The following is a 25691-nucleotide window of genomic DNA, read 5'->3' as shown; positions in this document are numbered from 1 at the left end:
ATGCACAATTATTTCACCCTTTAAACATAAAAACCCTGCAAAACTGTAAATATTTTTTAAATATACTGTTATTGTCATCATGCTTTCTTTAATAATGAACACCTCAATAATACAATACTTCAAGTAGCAATTGCTGTGCTGGCTTTCTCTGTGCACTCAAGCTGATGTAATTCACACAAGTTTTAAAGTTGTTTTGACTTCTCAAGGTTTGTTTTTGTCAGCCACTCAGCATGACAAACAACCTTCAAATCTCTGAACACACACGCAAGCACACATCCATGAACAAAATTTGTTTTTGCGCGTGTGTATGTGTGTATTTGTGTTTTTATGCACACAGCCATTTATAGGATTAGCACTGATCAATAAATGCATCTGTAACAGGATTAAGACTGGAAAGATGGTGACATTCAAGGCACTATTTGGCACATCATTTTCACATTGTGTCGAGAAAGTCATGCTTGAGTATATTCTTCGATATGAGGTTGATGTTTCCTATTTGAGGAAAATGTTGGCTTAAATTTCTCTTGGCAAGGATGTGTTAAGTGAAGTTTAGTTAAAGGTGAGACAACTGCAATTGTGTGATGTGTGTCTCCTTGTGCTCACATCTTGGGTGTGCTATTGACAGTTGAGGAAAAAAACTGAAATGGTTTATTTCAGATACAGAGGCAAAGCAGAAGAAAATCGGTAGACTCCTTCTTTTAAAACAAAAAAACAAAAACAGTTTTGGATTGGGCTTTTAAGTGCCTCTCAGCAGAGAAGTCATGCTGCAAGATTGAAAACTGCCCACAACTTGTCTATATTTACTGCTAATGGCCTTCTGCCAGTCTGATTTATGAGAATATATAAGGATTCTCACAGGAAAAAAATGTGCACCAAATTGTTTAGTTGTTAGACACATAATTATTGCACTTATCAAAATCTAAAGGGTAATATCAGCAACAATGCTAGTCTTTCTCTCTCCTCTATGAGGAAAAAAAAACATTTATTGCACCTTATTTTTTTACTTGAATAAGTCACTGTAAAATTATGCAGCTGCAAAATTAATCAATGCACTTAAAAATAGGGTCTGGCTTGTTCAATAACAATGAAAGTATTGCAAATACATTCAATGAGAAATGTGCCTCAAAAGTTTAGAAAAAAACTTAAATATTAAATTCTAATGTACTGCATTAAAAAAGGTAAATACAACTGATCTGTACTTGCAGTGATTCTTTCACGTACCACTTGAGGGAACCCGTAACAAAACTTTGAGAATCATGGATGTAGGCAATCGGGGGGTCTTTTAGCAGTGCAGGGACTCGAACATGTTCTGTGCGGCAACAGTGGAATATTTGCACAGTGAGGACTAGTTTCTTAAAGGTCACATTGTCAAGACAGAGAGAATCTCGCCTAACTTGACCTTTAATGTCTTAACATTATCTCCATTTATTACTACAAAAGAGCCAATTCATTTCACCATGCGTTGTGGGTCATCTAGCATGTTGGTGGGCTGGAAGACAGTGTTCAACATATGCTTGTGTGGGAGCCTTGCAGATTTTTTTTCAAACTTTTTTTCTGAGCTCTCATCTGGCATCCTGCCCAGGAATGATACAAATTCTAGGACTAACCAGGCAACTGCAGCCAAGGGTGGCAAGCAAGGTTAACTCCACGAGTGGAGTTCAGTGACCAGGCAAACAAGAGAATGCGGGAGGACACTACAACTCTCCAGTAAAAACGAACAATGACCAAAGGACCTCTGAGTCTCCAGAAGCATTTATCCACAAAAACTGTTGTAAGTGGAGATCTTTTCGGCACCCGCTTTGGATCACAACTATTTATATGATATAATAAGGTATTATAAGACTTCTTCTCAGCTTCTGCATTTGTCTTTAATGTTGTGTTTTGAATTCCACATGACCTATAATTAAGGCAAAGTCCAAAGTTGTCATTGAGCCCAGTCTTCTGTTGGCTGAGACCCCCCCAAGATTTTCAAATGAGAAAGAATCTCGGCCAAGAATTGGACAGGGAAACACAAATAATTTGCGAAGATCATTCAAGGTGTTTTCTTTATTTAATGTTTATATTTTTATGGCAATGGCAGACTATTCTTTTTAGAAAAGAATTTAACATATATCCAGTCATTCAGAGTTAATAATGGACATCAGCCAATCAGATTACTATTGGGGTGTGAGAGGTCCAGGGTTCAAATACCAGACGAGCCCTCATGAGGTTTGGTCTAAGGTCAAAGTGCAAAATATATTACCTGCCTCACATTTTGGATCCCATGTAGGTTTATTGTCACTCAAATATGAGCAAAAACCTCTTACCTGTACTTGTTTTTGACTGTGGGAAGAAGCTGGAGTAATTGGAGAAAGCACTGGGAGACATTCAGAACTTTCCTGCTGTGAGCCAAAAGGACTAATGGCCATTACTCATCCACTCTGCTGCTCCACAGGGTTCACTTCATATTTTTTTTTAAATTCCAAACAACTAAAGATGCTATTCCTCTGTTTATAAACTGAATTGGTTTTACTTTTGTGCCAAGAGGATGATTTATATATTTTGAAGCTATACTAAGGATGATGAGTTGATTTCCATTTACCCAAAGTCATTTGATAAACGACTGTTTAGAAAACGGAATTGCAAATTGTTGAACTTTTTTTCAATTAGTTTCTAGGCCCTTTGCCCACATTATTCTGGCAAACTTTTTCTATCATTACCCTCTCATTTATATGACTGCCCTAAGTCACCCTAAATCCTATGACTACTGTGCCTCACACAGCTGTGCACTTTTATGGCATTTACTAATGTACTGTAAATGGTATAAAATATGTCAAGCTTAGTCCTCTGCCAGCTCTCGCTTTTACATCATTTTTACGCCATTTTTGAATCCCCCATTTATTTATTTGAAGGCAGATGTGATTTTATGTCCTCTGCTTGGCTGTAAAGTGCTACTTTGGAATGCAAATGAAGCTTTGATTGAGAGATTTCCATGAAAGGGGTGTTGTGTACGAGGTGACAGAGTGTAAAAGCACGTCCAAAGCGGCTGGGGACGTCGGGTATTTGTGGCGATGGGGGGGATGTGGTGCGTTCTGGGCTATCTGGAGCTTGATGATGTACTACTGTAAAAATGGAAGTCTGGGAGAGGAACAGAGGATATGCTGCTGTGCTTTTAACTGAAGACTCGTCTGTGATGTACAGGCTGTGCAGGCAGTCAATTTCATCCGGTGCACTTGCCTATTATAAAAATCACATACCCGTTTGAAAGCACACAATAGTTCCTGCTCGTTTTCAGCGCTTAAGAGACATGCCGTAGACCTCTCTTGAAAATCATTTAAGGACAAATCCCAAAGAAAGGCATTTGGGGGATTCGGATGAAATTAGAGCAGTTATTGCCTGCTTATGGCCTCATATGCACTTAAAAGTAGAGTGTATACTTAGCTCTCTGCTGGCATGTATGATGGTGTCTCACAGACTGAAAATGATCTCTTTATTCTTGTCTTTGATAGTGTCCTTTTAGCAGAGGTGTGCCATAATGTACCAGTAGTTCTGACCTGTGGCTCTTATATTATGTCTGTGCTATCTTTCTCACCTCTGGATAATGCCTCACTCTAACAACATTGCAACGTCTGACAGGTACTGAGGGAGCCTTCCTCATCATCGTACACATTTGACTAATGCAACATATATAGCAGGAACAATGGGCTAAAAAGCTGGGCAAATTCAACATTTATGATCTTCACCATCATCTACCTGTTTTTATGGGGGACGCTGCTGGCAGTTTATAACTGAATAACCAGACAGGTGTTAAGTTAAATAGTCCCCCAATGACACAACTGAGATTGTTAAATAGCTATCCATTTTTTTTTTTTTTTTTTTTTTTACCAGAGCATAGAATCATTGAAATAAATGTAACCACTGATAGATTCATCCCACTCTTGGTGTTTAACCAAGGTTGATTTGGCAGACACTAGAGAAAAATATGAATGTTGGAGGTCTCACATTGAATCCCTCCATCATCCTTTGAAAATGACACAATGGCTCAGTAACCCTCCCCTGAGCTGTTACCTCTCAGAGAGCCGTGACTCCTTCAGTGCAGCAGCATTTGCGAGGTGGTGGTAATACGCCTAATAAATACACAATGGCTTTGAGCAGATAGATTTTTCAACAGTCTGAACAAGTACTGATGCACTGCAATAACTTGACACCAAAGAAGAATTTATGCACAGCCATTTATGTTTTATAATTAGTTGAAACAATGTCTACTGCATCTTCTCGCTAAATAACAATGACAAGCCACAATTGTATCGAAAAGAAGATATAATCCAAAATGTGAGCTGCTTTAAATGTGCAGATAATAATGTTCACTTGTTATTTGGTGTGACTCATTAATGTGGCTGGTTAAGGGAACCAAAATATTAGATACACTTCTCATCGTGGTTCACTTTTTTGCAGCTGCAAACAGCATTAAAACCTAAAATGATATCACCCATTAGGCAATATAGGTAATTGGGTATTAATCACCTTTTTGACTAACAATTTTGACGATAGTTACAGTGGAGCCTCAAGTTACAATTATCTCTTTAACAATTTTAGTTTGGTAGAAAGATTTTATCCAATCATAAATGATGACTGCCTAATAGAAGTCTGAAATAATTTTTTGTCAGAATATGCTATCTACAGTATGCATGATGTTTGTTAAATTTTAGCATCTATTTAATTCAATAATGAACGGTTAATGTTGGTGCAATTGTGCCAAAACAGCCGTCCACACATGTTGTCACCAGGCGGAAATTCCATCTACGCAAAATACATTCATCCAATCACAGATGCCAGAAGCAGCTGCATCCACGCCAAAGAAGCAGTGCTTTCTGTAAATATAAGTGTTCGGTGGTGATAGCATTAGTGAGACAATCAAAAAATTATAAAAATGACCAAAAGAAATGTGTAGCTAATTGATATTTTAAATGACAATACGATGTCGCAATGGCCCATTCTATTAATTTTATTTTGGACTTTGGTATGCCAAAATCAAACAATCAAATATAAAAATGGGTGGAGAGAGTCTACCGGTAACTTATTTTGGGGTCTGGAACAGATTCATTGCATTTGCATTCATTCGAATGTGAAATATTACCTTGAATTATGAACAGTTCAGGTTACAAACGGGATCACAGAACCAATTAAGTTTGTAACTTGATGTTCCACTGTATTTTAACATAGATATTATCAATACATAGTAAAAGATGGACAGACAACATTAGGCACTTGCACACACTGCCAAATATCGAGTTTGATGAGAAAGATGTCAAATACTACTAAATCCTTAATTAGAACTTTGTCAAATCAAGTTTGTGTATCCCCTGAAATAACATTAACACCTGCAATAATAACGAGCACTTGCTTTAGGATGTGCACACAAAAACATTGTAATTCCACATTGACTGTACAAAAATGTAAGATTAGCTCACTTGACAATAGATAAGACACACATCATATTTGCTACATTTACATGCATTAATGGTAAAGGCACTTTGTGTAATGGCCATGGCTGGGCGCTGTCACTTGTGATTTAACCTGGCACTTTGGCGGTGGCGAGCCGCTCCTCCAAATCAAGGCTAAGTGGTGGATTCATCAGTGGCCTGTCGAGATGAAACACTCGCCCGGCGGGGACAGGGAGATGAGGCCCTGATTGGGACAAATATGTCTCCCACTGGTGTCAGCTCTCATTCACCGGTCTGTGCGCCATCTGAAAGAAAGACAAATGTTTTGATTAGGGGTCTCTTTCAATGTCACAGCAGCCCACAATGAAGAATGAGACAAGGCTGTCTCTGAGGGAAGCAAATAGTTGAGGAGGATGAGAGGCAAATGGATGTCTCCACTGTAGCGAGGGTGTCGAATGGGGATTTTACAGTGAGTCACAGAAAGCTCTGCAAAAGCCTTGCTGTTAATGGCGCCACATTTCTTCTCGGAGGAACATTTCAATTTGATGTTTATTATGCGACAATGAACTTTTTTTTTAATATATAGTCAGTCATTTGTGTGGCAGATAGTGACAGATGTTAACATTCTAGCAGGGCACAAGCCTTTGTATTTACCTGCATGCTGCACTGCTACACTGACTCACTACCTAATGTATGATTTTATTGATATGTGTTTCATATATAAGTGTTTTTTTTTCTTTTTAGATATTTTCTAGCAGATAATTATAAGACAATTAATCATCCCAAGTGGATAGTTCCAATTTTAACCAAAGTGTAGAATTGAAAGCAGTAGCACAGTGGTTCTTAACCTGGGTACAATCGAACCCCAGGGAATGAGTGAGGTAGTTTCAGGGGTTCGGTTGAGGTCAAGACACACACACGACACAAATTTGGAGCACTCAGCAGTCGACTTGTGACTGTTGTGATGGTACGTCGTGTCATTTATTTATTATTGTAATCCCTTCATACCAACTATGTTGAGCAAAAAAAAAAAAAAGATTGGACAATTAGGGGTGAGAATTGCCTAGTACCTGGCGATTCGATCCATATCACAATTCATAGGTCGCAATTCGATTCGACTAATCCCGATATGAATCTAAAAATTGATTATTGCAATTTTTTAAAACTCAAATTTAGACAATACTAATCAGTAAACTTGTACATGTACACTGTATGATTTGTATGAATATGTATTTATTTATCTGAAACTTCAGGCTTATAACTGTGAGCCACTGTATTTAACAAACAATCTGTTGCAATCTGTTTCGTGTTTGAACAGCATTGAAATAAAATATTAAGGCTTAATGTTCCATTAATATAACATTCTTCCATGCTTAACTTGTGAAGATGTTTTGTAGAATATTTCCATAAAAATAAATTATGTTTAAACATCAATTTGGCCGCATATCAAATCAATTCAAGAATTGCGCGCTGTAATATGGCGATATATTGCCGAATCGATTTTTTTTTAACAAGCCTAATGTGCAATATGCATTCACCTGTGTAACGGAATGTATGTTGTTCCACAGGGTTCAATACTGGGGCCTATGATGTTTTCATTGTATATGCTGTCCCTGGATTCCACCTTAAGAAAACAGTATTGGTTGTTTTAAAGTGCTCTATAAAAAAATTGTTGATTTGAGTGATGGGAGTCAGGATCCCAACTGCATGATTTGCAATGCCAAGTTGAGCAATTCTAGTCCATTACAACTAGTTTATTAGCAAAACTGAAGAAATGCGTAATGGTGACATTTTACTTTCAAGCATTTGATTCTAAGTTGTTTCACTCTTTCTATGGTGCCCACCTATTCATCCATTATGCCTAAACCACACCATTACCCAAAAGAAAGGACACATGAAGCCACTGTATCACAGTTTCAAGTGAAGTTAAAAAATGTACTATCCTATGGGCAAGGTTATTTATTTCTGTAGTAACAAGGATATGACTAGAGTGTCCGTGCACTCGATGCAATCAAGCCTCTCAATGCACTTTGATCCATACTACTCTTTATTTCCTATTCAAGGAATCTCAAGAATGCACAAATTCGTTGTCTGTACCATTTATGTATTATAGAAAAATGTATCGCACTACATGTCCTGTTGGATTGAATGCCTCTCTATTTTTCAAACTCCTGAGACCTTTTCAAATGCTGATCAATCCTGAATGAACATGATCAATCCAATTTGCCTCATTTTAAATGCCCCTCGAGATAGATCTTCATCCTCACAAACAAGTCTTACTTGCAAATCATCAGGTGCCTAGTTGCTCAGTAAACACTTGAGTGTTTGCTCTTAGCCCGCACGGCAAACAAACGCTGTCACAAATACTATAGTGGCAGAGGCAATGAAGAGGTGTAAGTTGACAAAGAAAGGATGTAAGGATAGAGCTGAAAAACAGAAGGGACCTTTCCTATTCAATCAGAAGCAATCTCCCCAACTCCTCCTCCTCTCTTCGGCCCTCCCTCATTTGCATCCCTTTTATGTCCCCACTTGCCATTATGCAAAAGTGAACGGCTAAAAAAGTACTCCCGTTTTGAGAAGTGGTTTCGTTTCCCTGCACTTTTTTTTTTATCAATACGTACCAAGAGAGGCGGGTTACGTGGCTTCCATTTATACCATATATAACGTATGAGCAGCTCCCTATGAACTGTAGTTACTGTGGAGACGAGATGTGGCATTATAACAGTAATTACAATCAACGGTGAGGCATTCCTGTGTTACACAATGATCACATAAGCCCAATGAAGCGACTACTCTCGTCTTAAATACGGTTGTACTTCATGCAAAGACAAATAAGATTTGTTTGTTTTATGCTCTTATTTGAAGATTTAATTTCAAATGATGCCTTGATGACCTTTTGAACCAGGATCCAATGAAGCAGTCTGGAAAAATGCAGCCGGAAGAGATGTAATAATCAATTTGTGGCCCATGATATTCCTGTCTCTGATGTCCATGAAATCTCACTTCCTCTGGCCGTGTAGCTAATGATAAAGTGTGTGCCTCGGAGGCCCTCCTGCTGTTGCCATTTGTAATTTATAGAAGTCATCATCTGAGGTGATTCATCTTGATTGTGCCTTGGCAACTGTCATGCACCACTAATGCACAGTGTGAGAAATGGAATAAATACGTCTTGCAGTGGCACCCATGTTTGTCTTCCCAGCTTCATGAATTTGCATTGCCGCTGACACATTTCGCTCCTAATGACAGGCATCATATTCCAGATAGGCGTATTGTATTATCACTCTGCATTCAATGTGTGTTTTACAAGGGGATGGGCAGAAGGGAAGGATTTGAACACAATGATGAGGAAGATAAAGTCACTACAATACATGTCTCCTCTAATGTGAGCGATAGGGCCTCATGAATTATTCATAATTATTAGCCATTGTTGATGCCAGCTACACTAAGGCGCTCACATTTTGATATTAATGAGTGTAACAAAAACCTAGTTTCACTGAAAGATTGGGCCTTGTTCCATATCACAGTTTCTGCTGAAAGCTTGGCCAAAGGCAGACTGGAAAGTTTTCAAGTCCAGCTTCAAATAAAAATGAATTGAATTCAAATAAATAAATAATAATAATAACCATGAAGCATGTTCTTTGGTAAATAGTTGAAGCTTTGTCAGTGCTGCATCTCCTCTCTTGGCAGGTTGAGATTTGCCTCTAGTCTTGTGTATATATTATTACTTTCCATGTTGATGGCAGTTTCTGTACTTTGTCTGGTTCAAGCATTTCCTAATGCAAATTAGGCTTTGTGTACAATACTTGCATGCCTCATGCTTTTGTAAAGATATCTTCGTTTTAGGGATGCCACTTTCATCAGCAGAATTATTGACTGCTTTACACATCAGACTAAATATCAGATCAACACTGCTTGCTTCATAGTTTTGTTTTTTCATATGCACTTTTTGAGCTCATATGTGCTCTCTAGAAAGGCTGTACAGTTCTAACAGATCTAACGTTGAGCACCAATGTGACCAGAAATGGTTGCTAAATTAGCAAATTTAATGGAGCTCTTAGCTCTTAACATAGCCACTATTGTTTTAACATAAAGAAACATTCATCCATCTGTTTTATTTTCCTTATCCTGTCCAGGATAGCAGTAGAGCCTACCCCAGCTGACCTCAGGTGAAAAGCAGACTACACCCAGGACTGTTCCAGTCAATCATGACAGATAGAGACAGGCATTCATTCACACTCACTTTCACACTGTCACAGAGTGGGAACTGAATCCATGTTGAATGCATAGAAGTGAGGCAGCTGAAGGTGAAACATAAAATCAATAAAACATGTCAGCTCGCCAGTTGTGGCAAAAAATACGAGTGACGAATGTTAACCGTTAACTTATATTGTTCTTTTTTCTCTATTCTCATCTTATTTTTCTTTTAAAACCATTTGTCGAGCCTGGTCATTCAAGTCACAGAAAAAAACAAAGAAAATGTCTTTAATTATTTGTTGGTGCTATCTCTCTCAATCAATCTGGGTGTCTAGTTAAGCAGCTAACATTAGCTTATGTTAGCAATTAAAATACAATACCCTTTGGTGAGACTGAAAACCAGAACACATGCAATTGATGATGGTTCACCCCCTAAGATTTGTTTGCAACTTTAGGGGCAAATTGTATTCAAACTCAAAATGGGACAACAGTCAAATGTGTATGTTCCATTGCAATCGCTAGTCAGAGATGTAATATGGACGGAGTGTACTTCATATCAAGAAAAAAAAACAATTTTAACTCTTTATACTAGCACAAGGTCTGACCCAATCAAATAGAATTGTTTGTTAACTTATGTGATGAGCTCACTGTAGTTTAATGGCATCATAAAATGTCAACAGAAGTGTGACTTTAAGCTGTGGCCATTTTAACACTCCCAGATATTGTATATCCATCCATCCATCCATCCATCTTCTACCGCTTATCCAAGGTTGTGTCGCGGGGACAGCAGCTTTAGGAGGGATGCCCAGATTTCCCTCTCCCCAGCCACTTCAACCAGCTCCTCTGGCAAGATCCTAAGGCATTCCCGGGCCGACCAAGAGACATAGTCTTTCCCGCCTGTCCTGGGTCGTCCCCGGGGCCTTCCCACTAGTGGGATAATCCAGGAACACCTCTCCTGCGAAACGTCCAGGAGGCATCCGAACCAGATGCCCAAGCCACCTCAACTGGTTCCTCTCAATGTGGAGGTGAAGCGGCTTGACACTGAGTCCCTCCCGAATGACTGAGCTTCTCACCCTCTAAGGGAGAGAATGGACACCCTGCGGAGGAAACTAATTTTGGCTGCTTGTATTCAGGGTCTTGTTCTTTCGGTCCCACAGCTCATGACCATAGGTGAGGGTAGGAACGTAGATCGACCAGTAAATCGAGAGATTTGCCTTTCGACTCAGCTATATCCCAGATATTGTGATTGGTCAAAAAACATTCTCAAAAATAATGGCAAAGGTGTACGTTCACAAACATGAAAGGATGGATGAATATTGTGGCCACAGTGTTGATAATTGAGCAGCACAATCAGAATTGTATGTGCAGAATAAGTTGATGCATGCAGGATTTATGACTAATCATAGTCTGGAGACCGAAAGACAATAATAGATTTTTGTGCCACAGTGGAGAAGGAAGAAAGGTTTGGGAGGGTGCAAATTGTTAAGTTTAAGCAAGGAGCTACATTCATATTAAATGATAATCCCCCTTTGATAAGTATGTGTATTTGTTTCCTGTGCAGTGAAAACCTGCTGAGGCCCCTGCTGTGAAAGATTATGAAGTTTATGTATATATTTATTTATTTTAGTATTGGTCGTCATACCCTGCTGTTTATTTCAACAGTTCCTCAATTTAGTATACATATCTGAAAGCAAACAAGTGGCCTCCTGTACTCCTGTACTGCTGTTATGTGTTCAAGTTACCCCCTTAGACGTATTCAAAAGCCATACCTCCGTAAATAGCTGTGAGTAAATAGTGAGAGCAGAGGGATAATACTTTGTGATAATGATCTTGGCCTAAGCTTTAGTGCCGTGTGGCCACATGGCGCACAGGCAACATGCTGATTATTTCTTTAAAGTGGCCTGAATGTGTGAGTATAAACATCATTTCCAAGCTTGGTTGATTGACTGAGCGATAAATTTGGGGGCAGTTAGCCCTAAGGAGAAAATAGCCCCGGCGCGTGCGGAAATGCAGCAACTATCCAACAGTAAACAGATTATCTGAAGTGAAACAACAACAACAGGCGATACAAAGTACCGGCCTGCGTCACAAATGTGCCCATATTTGTGACGCAGGATGGTACTTTGCAAATTCCAGAGTCTATTTGAAAGAACTGAGCAGTCGTTATGTCAAGGTTGTTTGGTCTTGATGTAAACATTTAATTGCATCCACGTTGGATCAGGTTGGAAGTAAAAAAACAAAACAAAAACTCACAACATGGAATAAATCAAACATGTTGGCACATCCTTCCTTTGGATGATTACTGTGATTAGCAGATTGAATTTTGCATTTCATTGATGCAAAAAAAACATTTGTCATTTTGTACAACCATATCAGAAGATTGCAACTGTTAATGTTAGAGAAAAACAACACTACATTCAAATGTCTAAAACTGCTTTTCAAAACAGAATTTGTTATTCAAACCTAAAAGGATGTTGTTAAACATTTTTGGCAACAACGAAATTTAATTGTTGAAAATCAAACGTGAGAAATTAAAGCTCCAAAAGAAGTAGTACATATTTTAAGGCATGCCTTATGTTTTCTGACTATTGGTTGGACACATTGTTTTGTGTTTGACTGGGTAATTGTAATTATAGACAAACCTAGAGAAAATATCATTTTCTCCGGATGATAACCTTTGCTGTTGATTTTCATCAACACGTTGGTATTAAATCTTTCATATAATGACTGTGTTGATCTCCCGCTGTCTGATTGTTTGCAGAATCTTTTCTAATCTCTGAAGATTTAATCTGCAGTTACATCGCATCCATCTTTGAAATGTTATTCTGCATATGTTAGCCTGTGAATTACAAAAAGAGCAACTGACTGCTATGACCTTGACTGTTTTTGTGAACTAAATAGGGTTGGGCATGCAGATCATTGCCAAAATCTGTAGGGTTTCTTTTGGGGAAAAGGTAGCTGTCTGATGATGACAGATAAACTCTTATCAAAGATATGAAAAGGCAATATGCATGATTTAGCAAATCCAAATTGCTGGGGAAAACATTTATCTGATAGTGTCACTAATCCCCCATCCCTGTGGGTGGTATATGGGCACCCAGTCCCATTTTGTGCTGCTGTGCAAACGTAAATCAACAAGATTGTTCAATTCTGCCGATTTGCAACACCTGTAATCAAGAGCCATTTGCAAATTGGAAGGTTTGATCATGCCCCTTATCCACCTATCGATGATTATTTCTCTCTCTCTCTGAGCTGCTTATCCTCATTAGTGTCGTGGGCGTGTTGGTGCCTATGCCAGCTGTCTGTGCCCGGTTGTTCAAAACTCGGTTACCGTTAACTTTAACAGCACAGTTTCTTGTCGTTCAAAACTCGGTTAAATTTAACTGTCTGTTGACTTGACGATAAAATTAACACACCTAAGAACTGCCACTAGCTTTTTAACAGTGTGGTTAACTCTCAAGATGGCGTTTATGGCTAATGCTGCCTTCATGTTGCCAGTTAGGCACGCAAAAGAGAGACTATTGTGGCCTTGACTTTGACATTGGTGATACTGATTATTTACCATCTTGACTCAAATTGTATTTGTCTGTTTCTTGGTCACTTCATTGGAATGTTAATCTGTTAGCCCTGACCAGTTATCTTCAACCATAGACTAAATTATGTGTTCCTTGTCAGCAGAAAAATCCCTGCTTCTTTTTTTCCTAGGGGTGCGCAGGATCGTTTGACTATCCATTTGTTTGCAAAACAAAAAGTAAACAAAATGAGGCGTTAATGGTCGGTCAGCTAACAGCTGAATGTTAATGACGGTTAGGGTTTTTAGCATATGGCTGAAATAACCGAGAAATGAACTACCGGCACTGGTCGCAAGCCATTTGTTTTTTTTTTAAATATGAATAAGGGGTTCGGTAAATGGATGGATGATTTTACTATTAATGAGTAAGATCACACCAAAATTCCTCAACCAGTTTTGACAAATCTTTGTTTTTGTTTTTTGACAAATCTTTGTTAATGGAGCGAGAATGGCCAAAGAGAGGGAAAACATTCATACAAAAGTGCTTAAAATGTTTTACTTTTTCTTCATGTGGATAGCACACAGATTTTATTAACATGCATACATTTGCCAGAGGTGGGTGTCGATTGGCACTGTTCAGCCTTGGCAGAGGTCTACTGTTAGTTACCACTTGATTGTTATTCTCCAGAATTACTGGTGCATAGACACCATTTTTTTCCGAAGTTTGTTAAAACTTGTTACAGTCACAGTGGCTAATGACCCATTACGTTTTGGAAGTATTAGAAAAATGCATTTGTGGCATTTTGTTCTGCCTATATGTAAGGATATTGGCAATTTCTCACTGTAGGATGCATGGCTCGTAAATGTCAAGGATAAACAAACAGTAGGCCTATCCAAGTGTCAATGAACTTGTGCTATTAAGTGCTGATCCAAATGTAGGGTGTGTGAACAAGTTATTGATTTCACCCTATTAGAATGCTTCATAAAGCCTTGTTATGAATATGGATCTTGACCCATCCTCTACTATGAAACTTAGAAATATGGTAATGAATTCAGAATCAGGCTTGTTGGCTTTAGAATACTTTATGCACATGTGGAGGATGTGTTCCTTATTGCACTTGACAGGGCGAGATTGGGTGCTTGAGGTTAAATCTGATACATGTGACATGAGATTTATACAATGCATTGATGAATGAATGTAACACAGTAATGTAAACCCAGCCCCCTCTGCTGACCACTTCATCTGTCCACTGGTCTCTTCTAGCGAAGACAAAATTGGTAGAAAAAAAGTCGGTGTTCCACCACAAGTCTTTCTGTCACTGATACACTCAATGGCCATTCTGGGCTCTTAGTCAAGGAATGACAGCAATTGCTGAGATTCCGGTTTAATCAAGTAGGCCTCAATGGCCTTTTAGCTTTCTAACAGTTGGCTTCAAGGGAATAAAATGTGCACTTGTTTGGAAAAAAAGAAAAACTTCTCCTAATTGCTCAGTGTGATTATTGGAGGCCTTTTGGTTTCTGCCAATATTAAGAAGACTTAACAATTTATTTTTGATCCATTATTATTTTACTTTAAGGCCAGAGTATCGACCAACCAAGCAATTGTTGGCCCACGCAAGAGTTTTCCCTTTGGGCTTTGCTTTTACTTTTATTATTATACTAATTTAGAAAAATTTTGTCCAGGGCTGCACTTCTACATCTTAATCTCCTCGCATGCGCTCTGCTTGCCATTTTTGCTACTCGCTATGCACACACTTTCCTGGTTCAACCAAGGACTAATTCTAATACAAATGGGGTTCTAAGCATACCGAGCCAATACTACATGGTAGATGTAAACTCATGCTGGTCCCTCATTGTCCGAGCAGATTCACAGTTTGTGAACATTGCAACATTTAGATGTGTACATACTGTATGTGTATAAGATATGCAGCAAGAAAGAATAATAATATGATACACATATGTCTCAACTCTTATATAATATACCACACGTTCTCCACTTTACTGCAGCAGATTGTTTCTTGCTGCGTTTTTTCTTCTATTGAATGAAATTTGTCTTTTACTGTGACCAATAGTCATATGTTGCAGTTTTTTTTTTTTTTTGTGTATCGCATTCTGACTGATCGGTTCTATATGGTAGTTTCCTGCTGGATTATTTTGAAGTGACTTGATCTGAGCCAAATTGTGTGCTGGGTTTATCTTGACTACCCACAAAGTAATCATGGTTCCTTGCCCAACAACATTGCCCATAGTGCATAAGTCTGCATAATTTAGATTAGCTCATTAGACCTTCCGTCTAAGTAAATGGCGGTTTCTTTTAGAGTCTAACTGGCTAATGCCTTATCCAAGATAACCCTAAGAAGACCAATTAGACTCATTGGGCAAAGATAAATTGTTGTTTTCAATGCATTGGTGCTTGAGGAGGAGCAGGTCTGGGCTCTGGATGTGCTACTTCGTATACAGACGTAAGAACACATACTGGTTTTGTGATGTCTTCGCTTTTGGCTTATTATAGTAATTGACAAGATTTTTCACATGCATTCTTTTTGCTTCATATCATTATCTGAAAAAAAAAAGACTTAATTACAACGTGGCTATTTTTAGGCATTGGTTTGGGTTGAATAAAAGAAAGAAGCATAATAGATTGCAGCATGTATAGGAATAATTAATGCTGAGAAAATGAGAAAATAACTCAAACTTTAAGGAAAGCATTGCATTCAAATCAATGTGACATATGCATGTTAAGATATTGGTTTGATAGGCAGGTAATTCACAATACCACCACCCGCCATTGTCTCTACCCCTCTTCACCGTACCGGTCCCCATTAACAAACGCTCTTCCTCTAATGGAGTTCACTGCTCACCACTTTCTGCATGATCACGCAGCAGAGGAGTGCAGCTAATAGCAGTTGCACAGTCGGAACACTTGGGTGCTAGCTTGAGTTAATGTATGCCGCTGGAGCACTGTTGGGAGACGAGATGGTGTTATCTGCCGTGTGCACAGGCCCAGCTTGGCTGTATGAGGACATCCTTCATAAATGAACCAATTTGAGGTGGAACAGCTGTCTCTGAGTCTGCACTTCAGTTTTGACATCACGCTGACACCTCGGATGCTTGTATCTCATCTTTGCATCATAGATAGCAACAGAACACATTTGTAGCTCACCCTCAAGAGTTCTTTTAACATGTGTTTGAGAAGAGATGTGTGTAGAATTGGTAGAAATTGACAAATGGTGCAATTCCCAATAATTTTCCCTTCATGTTGCACTTAAGCCATTGACTGCAACCATTAAAAAATAAAAGTCTGAATTATCTGCCTGGTTGTGCTTTCAGGTGGAGAGTCAATGTTTTCCCAGCAACCACAGGATTTGGTGGTGGTGGCTGGCCAACCTGTGACATTACCATGTTCCATCCCTGGTTACCATGGTGTTGTCCTGTGGATCAAAGATGGCCTAGCGCTCGGGGTTGGCAGGGACCTCTCAGGTAAGGAGCACATACTGCATGTCTCTCCGGACAATGTCTATATATATATATATATATATATATACCACATGATTGGCCTAAATCTGTCTAATGTTGACAGAGAAGCTTGAAAATCATAAAACATTTCGACTCACAATACATCATGTTTTCCAATCCAAATTAAACTGCTTCACCAATGTTCATCAAAGATGTATGCATATTCAGCCTTGAGGGAAGGTATTAACTCTCATCACTAACGATTCCAGCAGTGACATAATGAATGAGAAAATCCATAAACACGTTGAATATCCAAATCATTTAACAAATTGTTTATCAAATTACTTTGGCCTCGAGATCTAATTAAATCTGTCAGCTCTCTCCTCACAGCATGGTATACTCAATAGGTGTATGGAACTTAGCTAATTTGTTTCACACGTGTAAGCATTAGTTATTTCTAGCCCGTTTGGGGGCATCCTTTTAATATGTATGTAGAGGTGTTGCTGTATCAAAATGAGTTTTCTTCAGACTTTCACAAAAAGCATGATCTCTTTCATAGACATTACATTAAAGTGTACAAAACAGTCAAATGTATTTTGCTTCAGCAACCCTAAACCTCTGGTGCTAGAATTGCCCTTGCTACTCAGTTACTACACGTCTAATGACATTCTATCGACCATATTTTGTGACACACTCTAGCGAGTATAGTTAGGACCCCAACTAGTTCTGGTGGCCTAACAACTAGCAATGCCACCAAAAGAACTATAGCACAGTTTGCTAAAGATATAACAAATTTGAGTTCTTCAACCATGATTTAGTACATACAAAATAGAAAGTGTTATGGTGGTAGTATAAATAGCCATGATCGCATACATTGAGTCCAATGGTTCTATTTTTGTATACAGCGCATCTGCGGGTGGGCACAAATGCTGGCGTTTCCTGACTTTCGTTCAATTGCAAGGCTTGCTGCGTGTTTGCCAATTTGGCAGGCCAGTCTCTACCGTCTGAGTGTCGACGCAATGTAGACAGCTGGTTTAATTGGGACAGACAGATAACAAGCTCCAAGGACATGTGTGGTGGATGTCAGACATATGTCAAAATTGTGAACAGGGGGCATTATTATTATTATTACTTTGTATTTTTTAAATCTTCCCAATGGGTGGCACAGGTCTCCAAGTGTCCACTTTGCTATGTTGAGACTCTTTAAGGGATTTAGAGGAGCCACTTTAATTGGTCGTGATTGGAGTATGCTGTGACCACACCCTCAGCGATTACCAACACTAGGTCTAACCCACCACCACCCAAGATGTATGCCATTCACGAAAATAGAGTCCTAAGTCATAACCTAGATTTACAAGTTAATACAAAATGAATACCAATAGGCCAAGGCACTGTGAATGGAAGGACTCTACAAAGTAGTATAAGGAATATTGTATTACCAAAAATAAACAAGGTGTAAACAACATTCATAATGCTTGAATTATGATTCAAATGTATAATTATTTCATTGAGCTCTACTGTCCCTGCAGTTTTTGTCTTGTCTTACTCAGAATTCAAAGGTAAACCATTTTCTCGGAAGTTGAAAGACAATGTTTTTTTCCTTACCAAAGCAACAGAAGATTTAATGAGTTTGTAGAAAGAGGCAGGTTGAGGTTGGAAGTTACAAGTTAGACCAGCCCTAAACTATATATCCAATGATGGACTGTCCTGGGGCAAAACATTTTTAATTTCGACATGGCTCATTAATTTCATCTTTCCAGAATGATGTAAAAGCAGCATGATCTTTTTTCTTATCGCAGCAGTAAAATATACAAGGTCTTGTATAGGGTGAAATAGCTGCCTGCCTGGAGAAGATAGCTCCCAAGATACACTATGATACAGACTGAGCGCCTTGTATTCAGGCGGATGACTCTTTCTCGAAATAAAGAGCTCTGCAGCTGTCCTTTTTATCACTCCTGTCTACATAGACATTCAAGGCATTCTGCAATAAAATAGTGATGGTACATGCAAAGCAAAATGTACACGACGAAAAGAAAGCGACAGCTGTATACATAAAAAGTGTGCCAAATCAAATGTTGCGTGCAGCATTTCAATGATATACGTCTGCTTGGCTATTCAACCACGGAGGCTGCGTGTGCAATGCCGTGCTCCGTCTGGGACCAGCCGCCATTCATGGTTTGGGTGACTAAAATGAAACAAACCGTCACGGTGCAGCACTCGAAATAAACAACACAAAAAGCAAACGATAACTCAGAATTTCCTATATCCTTTTTGTCATTCTGCTGAAGTAGGAAGTGAAGTAGGCCCTCAGAAAATACCAATCAGTGTCATAAATATGCATGATATAGCACACATCTCCTTTGTATGATGATTGTGGCTTCTAAAAAAACAACATCAAATTAATTCTTAGTTGCACACATGGTAAAAGATGGAGAATGAAGTGTTTGTATGCCTGATGTGGATGGTGCTTGGCATGTATGCAACTCATAAACAAAAGCTCTTGGGATGAGAATGTGACAGTTGGATGTTCATCAGTGAGTGAAAGTACGTGTGTGTGTGTGTGTGTGTGTGTGTGTGCATGTTACGAGTCCTTTCATGCATGCACTACGTGCACCAGTCACCTGAAACCTGTTCCTATCCCCTTGTGTTTACATTGTGTGAAACACGTTCTAGGTGAAAGCTTTAACTCATTAGGCCATGCCTCAAGTGTGTGTTTGCTTACACACACGCACACACACACAGACCCACACACACATATCATTGATCCAGCCTCAAGACAAATCCATTCCCCCTTAATGGATTCATTACTCCTTAATGGGCCTATTTTACATTGTTTGGTTTGGGTACCACATTACGACTCTGAAATTTCGCTGACTACGGAGATCAATGTCCCTGCGTAAGAACACATCACTTGTGCATCATCATCCGTCACCTGATACGGCGTGACAATTTTAGTCTTACTCACAACATTTATGATCATGTTGCCGATGTGGGACAAAATAACAAGAGAACAGGCAACAGTATACTTTCCACCTAAAATTCAAATGAATCTCCTTTATGGGGCCAGTTAGAGAAATTAGACAAGAATGCAGAAATGTTAGACTGCCACAAGCACAGATTAACTGATTGGCCAAATTACTGCAGAACATTCAAAGTCGTGCACGAACCGTCCTGTGAAACTGGTCCACTTTCAATTTGCTCTCATTCCAAAATGATACCATGATAATCAGTTTAAATGAACACTTTGAAAGAATGCCAGCCTTAAACTACTATCACCATCGCAAAACAAATTAATTTTACAGGCAATTTTTAAGTAGCAGTTTAATAATAGTAACTGTCATATAAGCATAAGTTAACTATTAAATAATAAATTAAATTATAACTAAATTATTTCATCAACTGTCACAGTATAAACTGATTTCAACCATTTTGTCTGGCAAATGCCAACAGAACAAAACACTCTTCACTTTGTGCTTTTTCTCAAAGAACACATACATAACAACAACATATAGGGGAGCATCAGCCCTCATAAGATACACAGTGTACTGGCGTATTTGGTTTTCTTTTAAAATCTGTTAGGACACTAGCATGTTATGTGATCATGAAAATAACTTAATGACTGAAAGGTTATTTGGTATTGAAAACAGCAACGATAGTGCCGAGCACTACCATCTAGCTAGTGCACTCAACTCGCAACCACCAGGAATTGTTGGTTCCATCCCAGCACTGGTCCGTGAGAATTGTTTTGTATTATTATGCTAATTATGTATTATCTGGGGCAGCACGGTGGTTGACTGGTTCTCTTGAGGCCAAACAGCAGGCATACATTTAGCTTTTTTCTAATTTCCACATAAAAAATAGAAATATTTCTTCTTTTCTCATATTATAAAAAACTAAGTCCTTCCTCTTGAAGGAAATGCCATTTTTAACACAATCCTTAGTATATATTCAAAAAATATAATATATAAATTTTAAGTATTCAACAATTAAACAGCAATGAAATAACACATTTGTCCTCTTTGTGATTAATATACAACAAGAAAACTATCATTGAACGTATCTAACATCAGGCTTAAGGTATTCCCTTTGTATGTGACACACTACACTGCAAACCCTCTCTGATGTGGCACTTAACTACAGCAAGAATAGAGAACAATTTCCCGTTGTGATTGTTGAGCCGTGGAAAGTTTTCATCTTGCGTACACCACAGAAGTAGACCAACATGTCGCTAAATCACTACTTTTGGAACCTATAAATTGGAACTAGGTCTTTGACAATGTGCAGTTTAACTGATAATGTTTTTTACCAGACTGCTTTCTTGTCATACAATGTGCAAATGATTCCGCTCACGTCTGTTTCTTAACGAGAGTTTTCAGGCTCCCTTCTGTGTTCTTCGAAGTTACGTACTGAGCTGCATTTGCTGCTGTGCATCTCTTTTTCAGATGTTGAAATCATTTGGTTGTGCTACTTGCTTTGGTTACAACAGCCTCTGAGCATACTTTGCAATGAACAGTTTTATGCTTATTGTCTGACGCTGCCAACTCAATATAATTCCAAATGACAAAACGTTGCCCTTTAGGAAACATCATGCTGTTGTGTAAACAATGTGGGTCAGTGGTTTGCTTTAAACTAGTTAAGACACTGGGGGGGTGGGGGGTTGGGGGTAATAGTATTTAATTTTATTTAAAGAAAATAAAAATTGACCTGACACAAAAACTCAAATTAATCAATAATAATAAACATTAAATATTTCTTAACACAATATTTGTGCTGTTGACACTGATCAAACTTTTTCGAAGTTAGGGGGGGAAAAAATCCAGACAGATGCAAAAAAATTAATCATTTGAAGCTGTATCAACTGAAGCAGAGGTGGGCATCCTGTCAATGTTGACAGACGATCCGTCCGTTTTCTTGACCATTAACGAATTACTTTGAAAAATTGATGAACTAAGCATTGCCGGAACTGAAGTTTAGTGACAAAATGCCGGCTTCATGCAATATAACAGAGTGATTCCAAAAAGGTTATCAGATATTTAAAGCATATTTCACCAAATTTGAGTAGTTTTAAGGAATTAGAGATTTTAAGTTTGAAAGTTGGATTGGTCATATAAACCAACATTGCTTGTAATTTCAACGAGCATAGCAAAACCATTTTTTGAAGTCAGTACTGGTGTCGGAATGCAGTACCTAAATGTTCTCTAGGTGAACTCAAGGTCATTGTGATTATGCAATGATCATTACCCTTGTGATCCACAATGTCATCATAGCTTTGAATCTCATCAATGAACATACAGTAAAATTGAAACTCAATGATTTTCTTGATGCCCTTGCACACATAATGATGCGTCTGCTATTTCAGGCCTTTTTTCTGCACACGGCAAAGGAATGTCTTTCCCCGTCAATGATTATTAATATTATTAATTGAAGCTTTTAAATGTGATGGCTCTATATTAAACCCTTTTACTTTTACAACTGGCTTTAATGTAATGGGGCTATTTTACTCAATGTAGGACACATTGTCACAAAATATTAAATTTAAGGCTATAAGTCATTATCACCTTCAGTTTCACATTCCCAACACTGCCGGTGCACTTTTTTTTTTTTTTTTGCCTTGCTTTGGTTATAGTCCCTGTAGCTTTAATGTTGGTGTGTTCCTTTGTCCTTGGTGCTCTCAGTGTATGGACCCTTAAGATTAAAAGCTACACGTAGGAGGGTGAAATGCAGAGAGTGGCTTAATCGGCTATAACTCACTGCACCAGTATAAAATGAAGCCCACTTCATGCTCTATTAAAGACAACTGGATTCAATGAACCAACCATCAGTAATTGGACTTTGAACAGACGATGTCTTTCGCAATAGAACAATTCAAGGACTTGCTGTCAAGATATAAGAATTACTGGGCTGCTCAACCTTTTCAGTGAAGAACTTAAGCGTTTTGAAATTTTTGTTGCATACACGAGTCATCGGGTAGCAGTTACTGAAAAGTCAATATTTCCCACAACAGTGTCAGATTCATACTTGTAGACCTTTTGGAAGTGAGAAATATGAGTGTAAGTTTACTTGTGAGTTTTCCTTGTGTTTTTCAAAATTCAACCAACACAATTCCGATTCTGTGCAAAAATATATATAGCCTGTCAATGTCAGACATCATCAATATCTGCGTGTCTACCAGAGCAACACACTCACAGTGAATAAAATAACACCTGCTGTAAATCAAAACTGGAGCAAAAGCACAGACCGGGGATACTCATGCTGTGGTTTGTGGCTGTGTGAACCAGCTGAAGTAGTGTCAAGGTTTCCTGTGTTTAAACCTGTGGGAGTTTAATGTTTATCATGTATTTATCATTGCTTATACTTTTTGTTTATAGTTGTTTTCACATGTTTTCAGTGTGTGGTCATGCAGTTTTTTCAGCTGTTCAGTAAATTCAAATGTGATACTGGACACATAATTAGTCATAACAAAATTTTATCATACAGATAGAGTATATCTGATCGGACCCACCATAAGATCATTCTACCCTGGTGTCATCTTAATTGGACATAAAGACCACAAGTTTCCATCATAGTGTGGAGTGCAGCATACCTAGTCCACTTATTCCACATTTAGCATCCTCAATAATTACCAAAACTGGACTGAAAGAAAAAGGAAATAGGTCTGAGGGGACAATCAATTCCAGAAGTATTAAAAAGAGCCGGCTTCCTTGTCAAAGATACTCTTTGTGCTGCTTATTTTCCCCAATGTAGGTTTACACTCTACATTGCACTTTCAATGCATATTTCAATGTTAGCTAGGGGGCTAGCTCTAAAAACCATTGGCCTAAAATTGTGTAAAATGTACTGTATGTCTCATGGATATTTCCATGCTTTCCTGTATTATTAAACTACAAATCATTGAACTGAGCAAGCGATTAGAATTAATCTCTTTGTGGTTGCAATCAAGCATATTCTTCTATTTTAACCTCCACCCAAACTCGTTAACATCACCGGGAGTCATATAAAACCCTCAGATGCATTGTTACTAACATATGAAGTGATGAATCGCCATGATCTCCCTCTCTGTGGCTGCTTTAATATTTTCTTGCCTGGCTTTGAGTTAAGCATTACTAAGAAAATCTCTGACTAATTACTTCGTTCATTTGACTTAAGATGTGATTAAAGTAAGTAAATATGTTTGTGCTGCAGGCTATCCCCGCTACACAGTGATTGGCGACCACGGCTCTGGAGAACATCATTTGCGAATCCAGCGTGTGGAGCTGATGGATGATGCTGTATTTGAGTGCCAGGCCGTCCAGGCTGCTATGAGATCCCGTCCTGCCCGCCTTACTGTGCTTGGTGAGTCCAAATTAAATGTCCAACATGATGCCATCCAACATCTTGAGCCACCACTACCTTTGTCTCATGATAAACAATATTGACGGCTTCTTAAAATAATCGCCTAAGTCCATTTTTCAGATTTTTTTTCAGGAAACACAAAACATTGAACCATTTAGATCATGAAGAGATGATTTAGGGGGAAAAAACACTTTTTTTTTTGCAAAAAAAAAAGACTATTTTAAGAGGGTGACAATTTGAGTAATCGCATAAGCTAGACTAGAAATGTAGCTACCTAACCTTGCTAAGAATTTGCACATGGGCCAATCAAGTAGTGTTACATGTTGGTGAGGATCTATGCAAAGGGAGAGGTACAGCAATATACTCAGGGCATTGAATCGATCACGACTTCACTGTTCCGGTTGTCTTAGAAAATGTTTCAACTCTCATCCAAGCAGGCTTCATCTGTTCATGCACATAAGTTAGATAGGACAGCTCTAGCTTATCTATCCTACGTGCATGAACAGATAAATCCTACTTGTCTCAGGCAAAACATCTTCTAAGACAACCACAACAGTCCAGTTACAGTTATTTCAATGCCCTGAGAATGAAATGACCTGGATGATAGAGAACATTCACAGTCTTATGGAAACATAATGGCAGCATGTGTCTGTTTGCCATATTCAATAAACAAAGCACCAGTAGTAGCCTGCCAACAAAAGAGCTGAAGGACAAGCAATCATTGACTACGTTTACATACAGTCAATAACCCTTTCAAAACCCAAATATTGACTATATTCGAGTTTTGAAAACCCATGTAAACATGCGCAAAACCCCAAATATGCTCTTATCCAGATTTAAAAAAACAACAACAAAACAAAAACAAGATCCCTTGGTCAGTGTTTCCCAACCCTGGTCCTCGGAGCCCACACTATCCAGCCTGTTTCCCATCTCTCCCGATTCCAACGCTATCAGGCTTCTCCAGAGCTTGCTGATGAGCTGTCATTGGAATCACTTGCGTTGGGAATAGGGAGAGATGGAAAACAGGCTGGATAGTGGGCCCTGAGAACCAGGGTTGAGAAACACTGCCCTAGTTACCCATTTTGTAACCCGAATACTTGTTCATATAAACACAGTTGATTGCCTGTTACAACAAGGACTGTGTTCGGCAACAGACAGAAACGGAAAGACGAACTGACTGCCCTTGCATATGCTGCATCTTATTGGCAAAGGAAGAAGAAAGATACGCTGTGAAAAATGACTACGTCACTGTTAATCGTTGGAGACAAAGTAATTTCTGACCCCTTGAAGACAAGTGACGGATGGCTGGAAGAAGCACATGGTTTGAAACTTTGGCCACCTTGCAACACTCCATTTGCCGCCATTCAAATGACGGCTTTGTTTGGTAGCAAGTTTTTTTTAGGGTTTTTTTTCACGCATGCGCAAACGTAATGTGCACTTTGCTTATTGAACGAGGCATTGGTTTGCATTCTGTGCATGCTCTATTTGCAAGGAATGTTGGTCTTTTGAGTACAGGAACTTGTATGTGCGTCGACCGTCCACTCGCTCAACAAGTCTAACTTGCATGTATTGTCTTCTCCAGGCCATGTCCACATTATTTTCTGTCTCTATGATGAAAATGCCACAGTGTGTCTATCTACACACATATATGCATGAATATGAGTCCATGCATTGGGTACGCAACCACCTGAAATACACACGCAGAGGTAAACCAACATAATGACGCAACAACGAATAACACTTTTGTTGCGAGGAGGAAACCGACTTCTTTATTA

General features: G+C 38.7%; 1 protein-coding gene across 7 annotated transcripts in view; it reads left to right on the top strand.

The window, feature by feature from the left end:
- Nucleotides 1-25691, top strand: part of kirrel3b (kirre like nephrin family adhesion molecule 3b) — a 219663-nt gene that overhangs the window by 131065 nt on the left and 62907 nt on the right. For all 7 annotated transcript variants that reach the window (XM_086080588.1, XM_086080587.1, XM_086080584.1 and 4 more), the window contains exons 6-7: nucleotides 16459-16608; nucleotides 23767-23916. In XM_086080588.1, the coding sequence (XP_085936714.1) occupies nucleotides 16459-16608; nucleotides 23767-23916 (300 nt within the window). The remainder of the gene's footprint in view (nucleotides 1-16458; nucleotides 16609-23766; nucleotides 23917-25691) is intronic.

The sequence above is a fragment of the Leptonotus elevatus genome, chromosome 7, assembly GCF_054856555.1.
Source record: "Leptonotus elevatus isolate MCC_2025b chromosome 7, RoL_Lele_1.0, whole genome shotgun sequence".
Taxonomy (NCBI): domain Eukaryota; kingdom Metazoa; phylum Chordata; class Actinopteri; order Syngnathiformes; family Syngnathidae; genus Leptonotus; species Leptonotus elevatus.
Note: the sequence above shows the minus strand (reverse complement) of the source record. Positions and strands in the feature narration are given on the sequence as shown.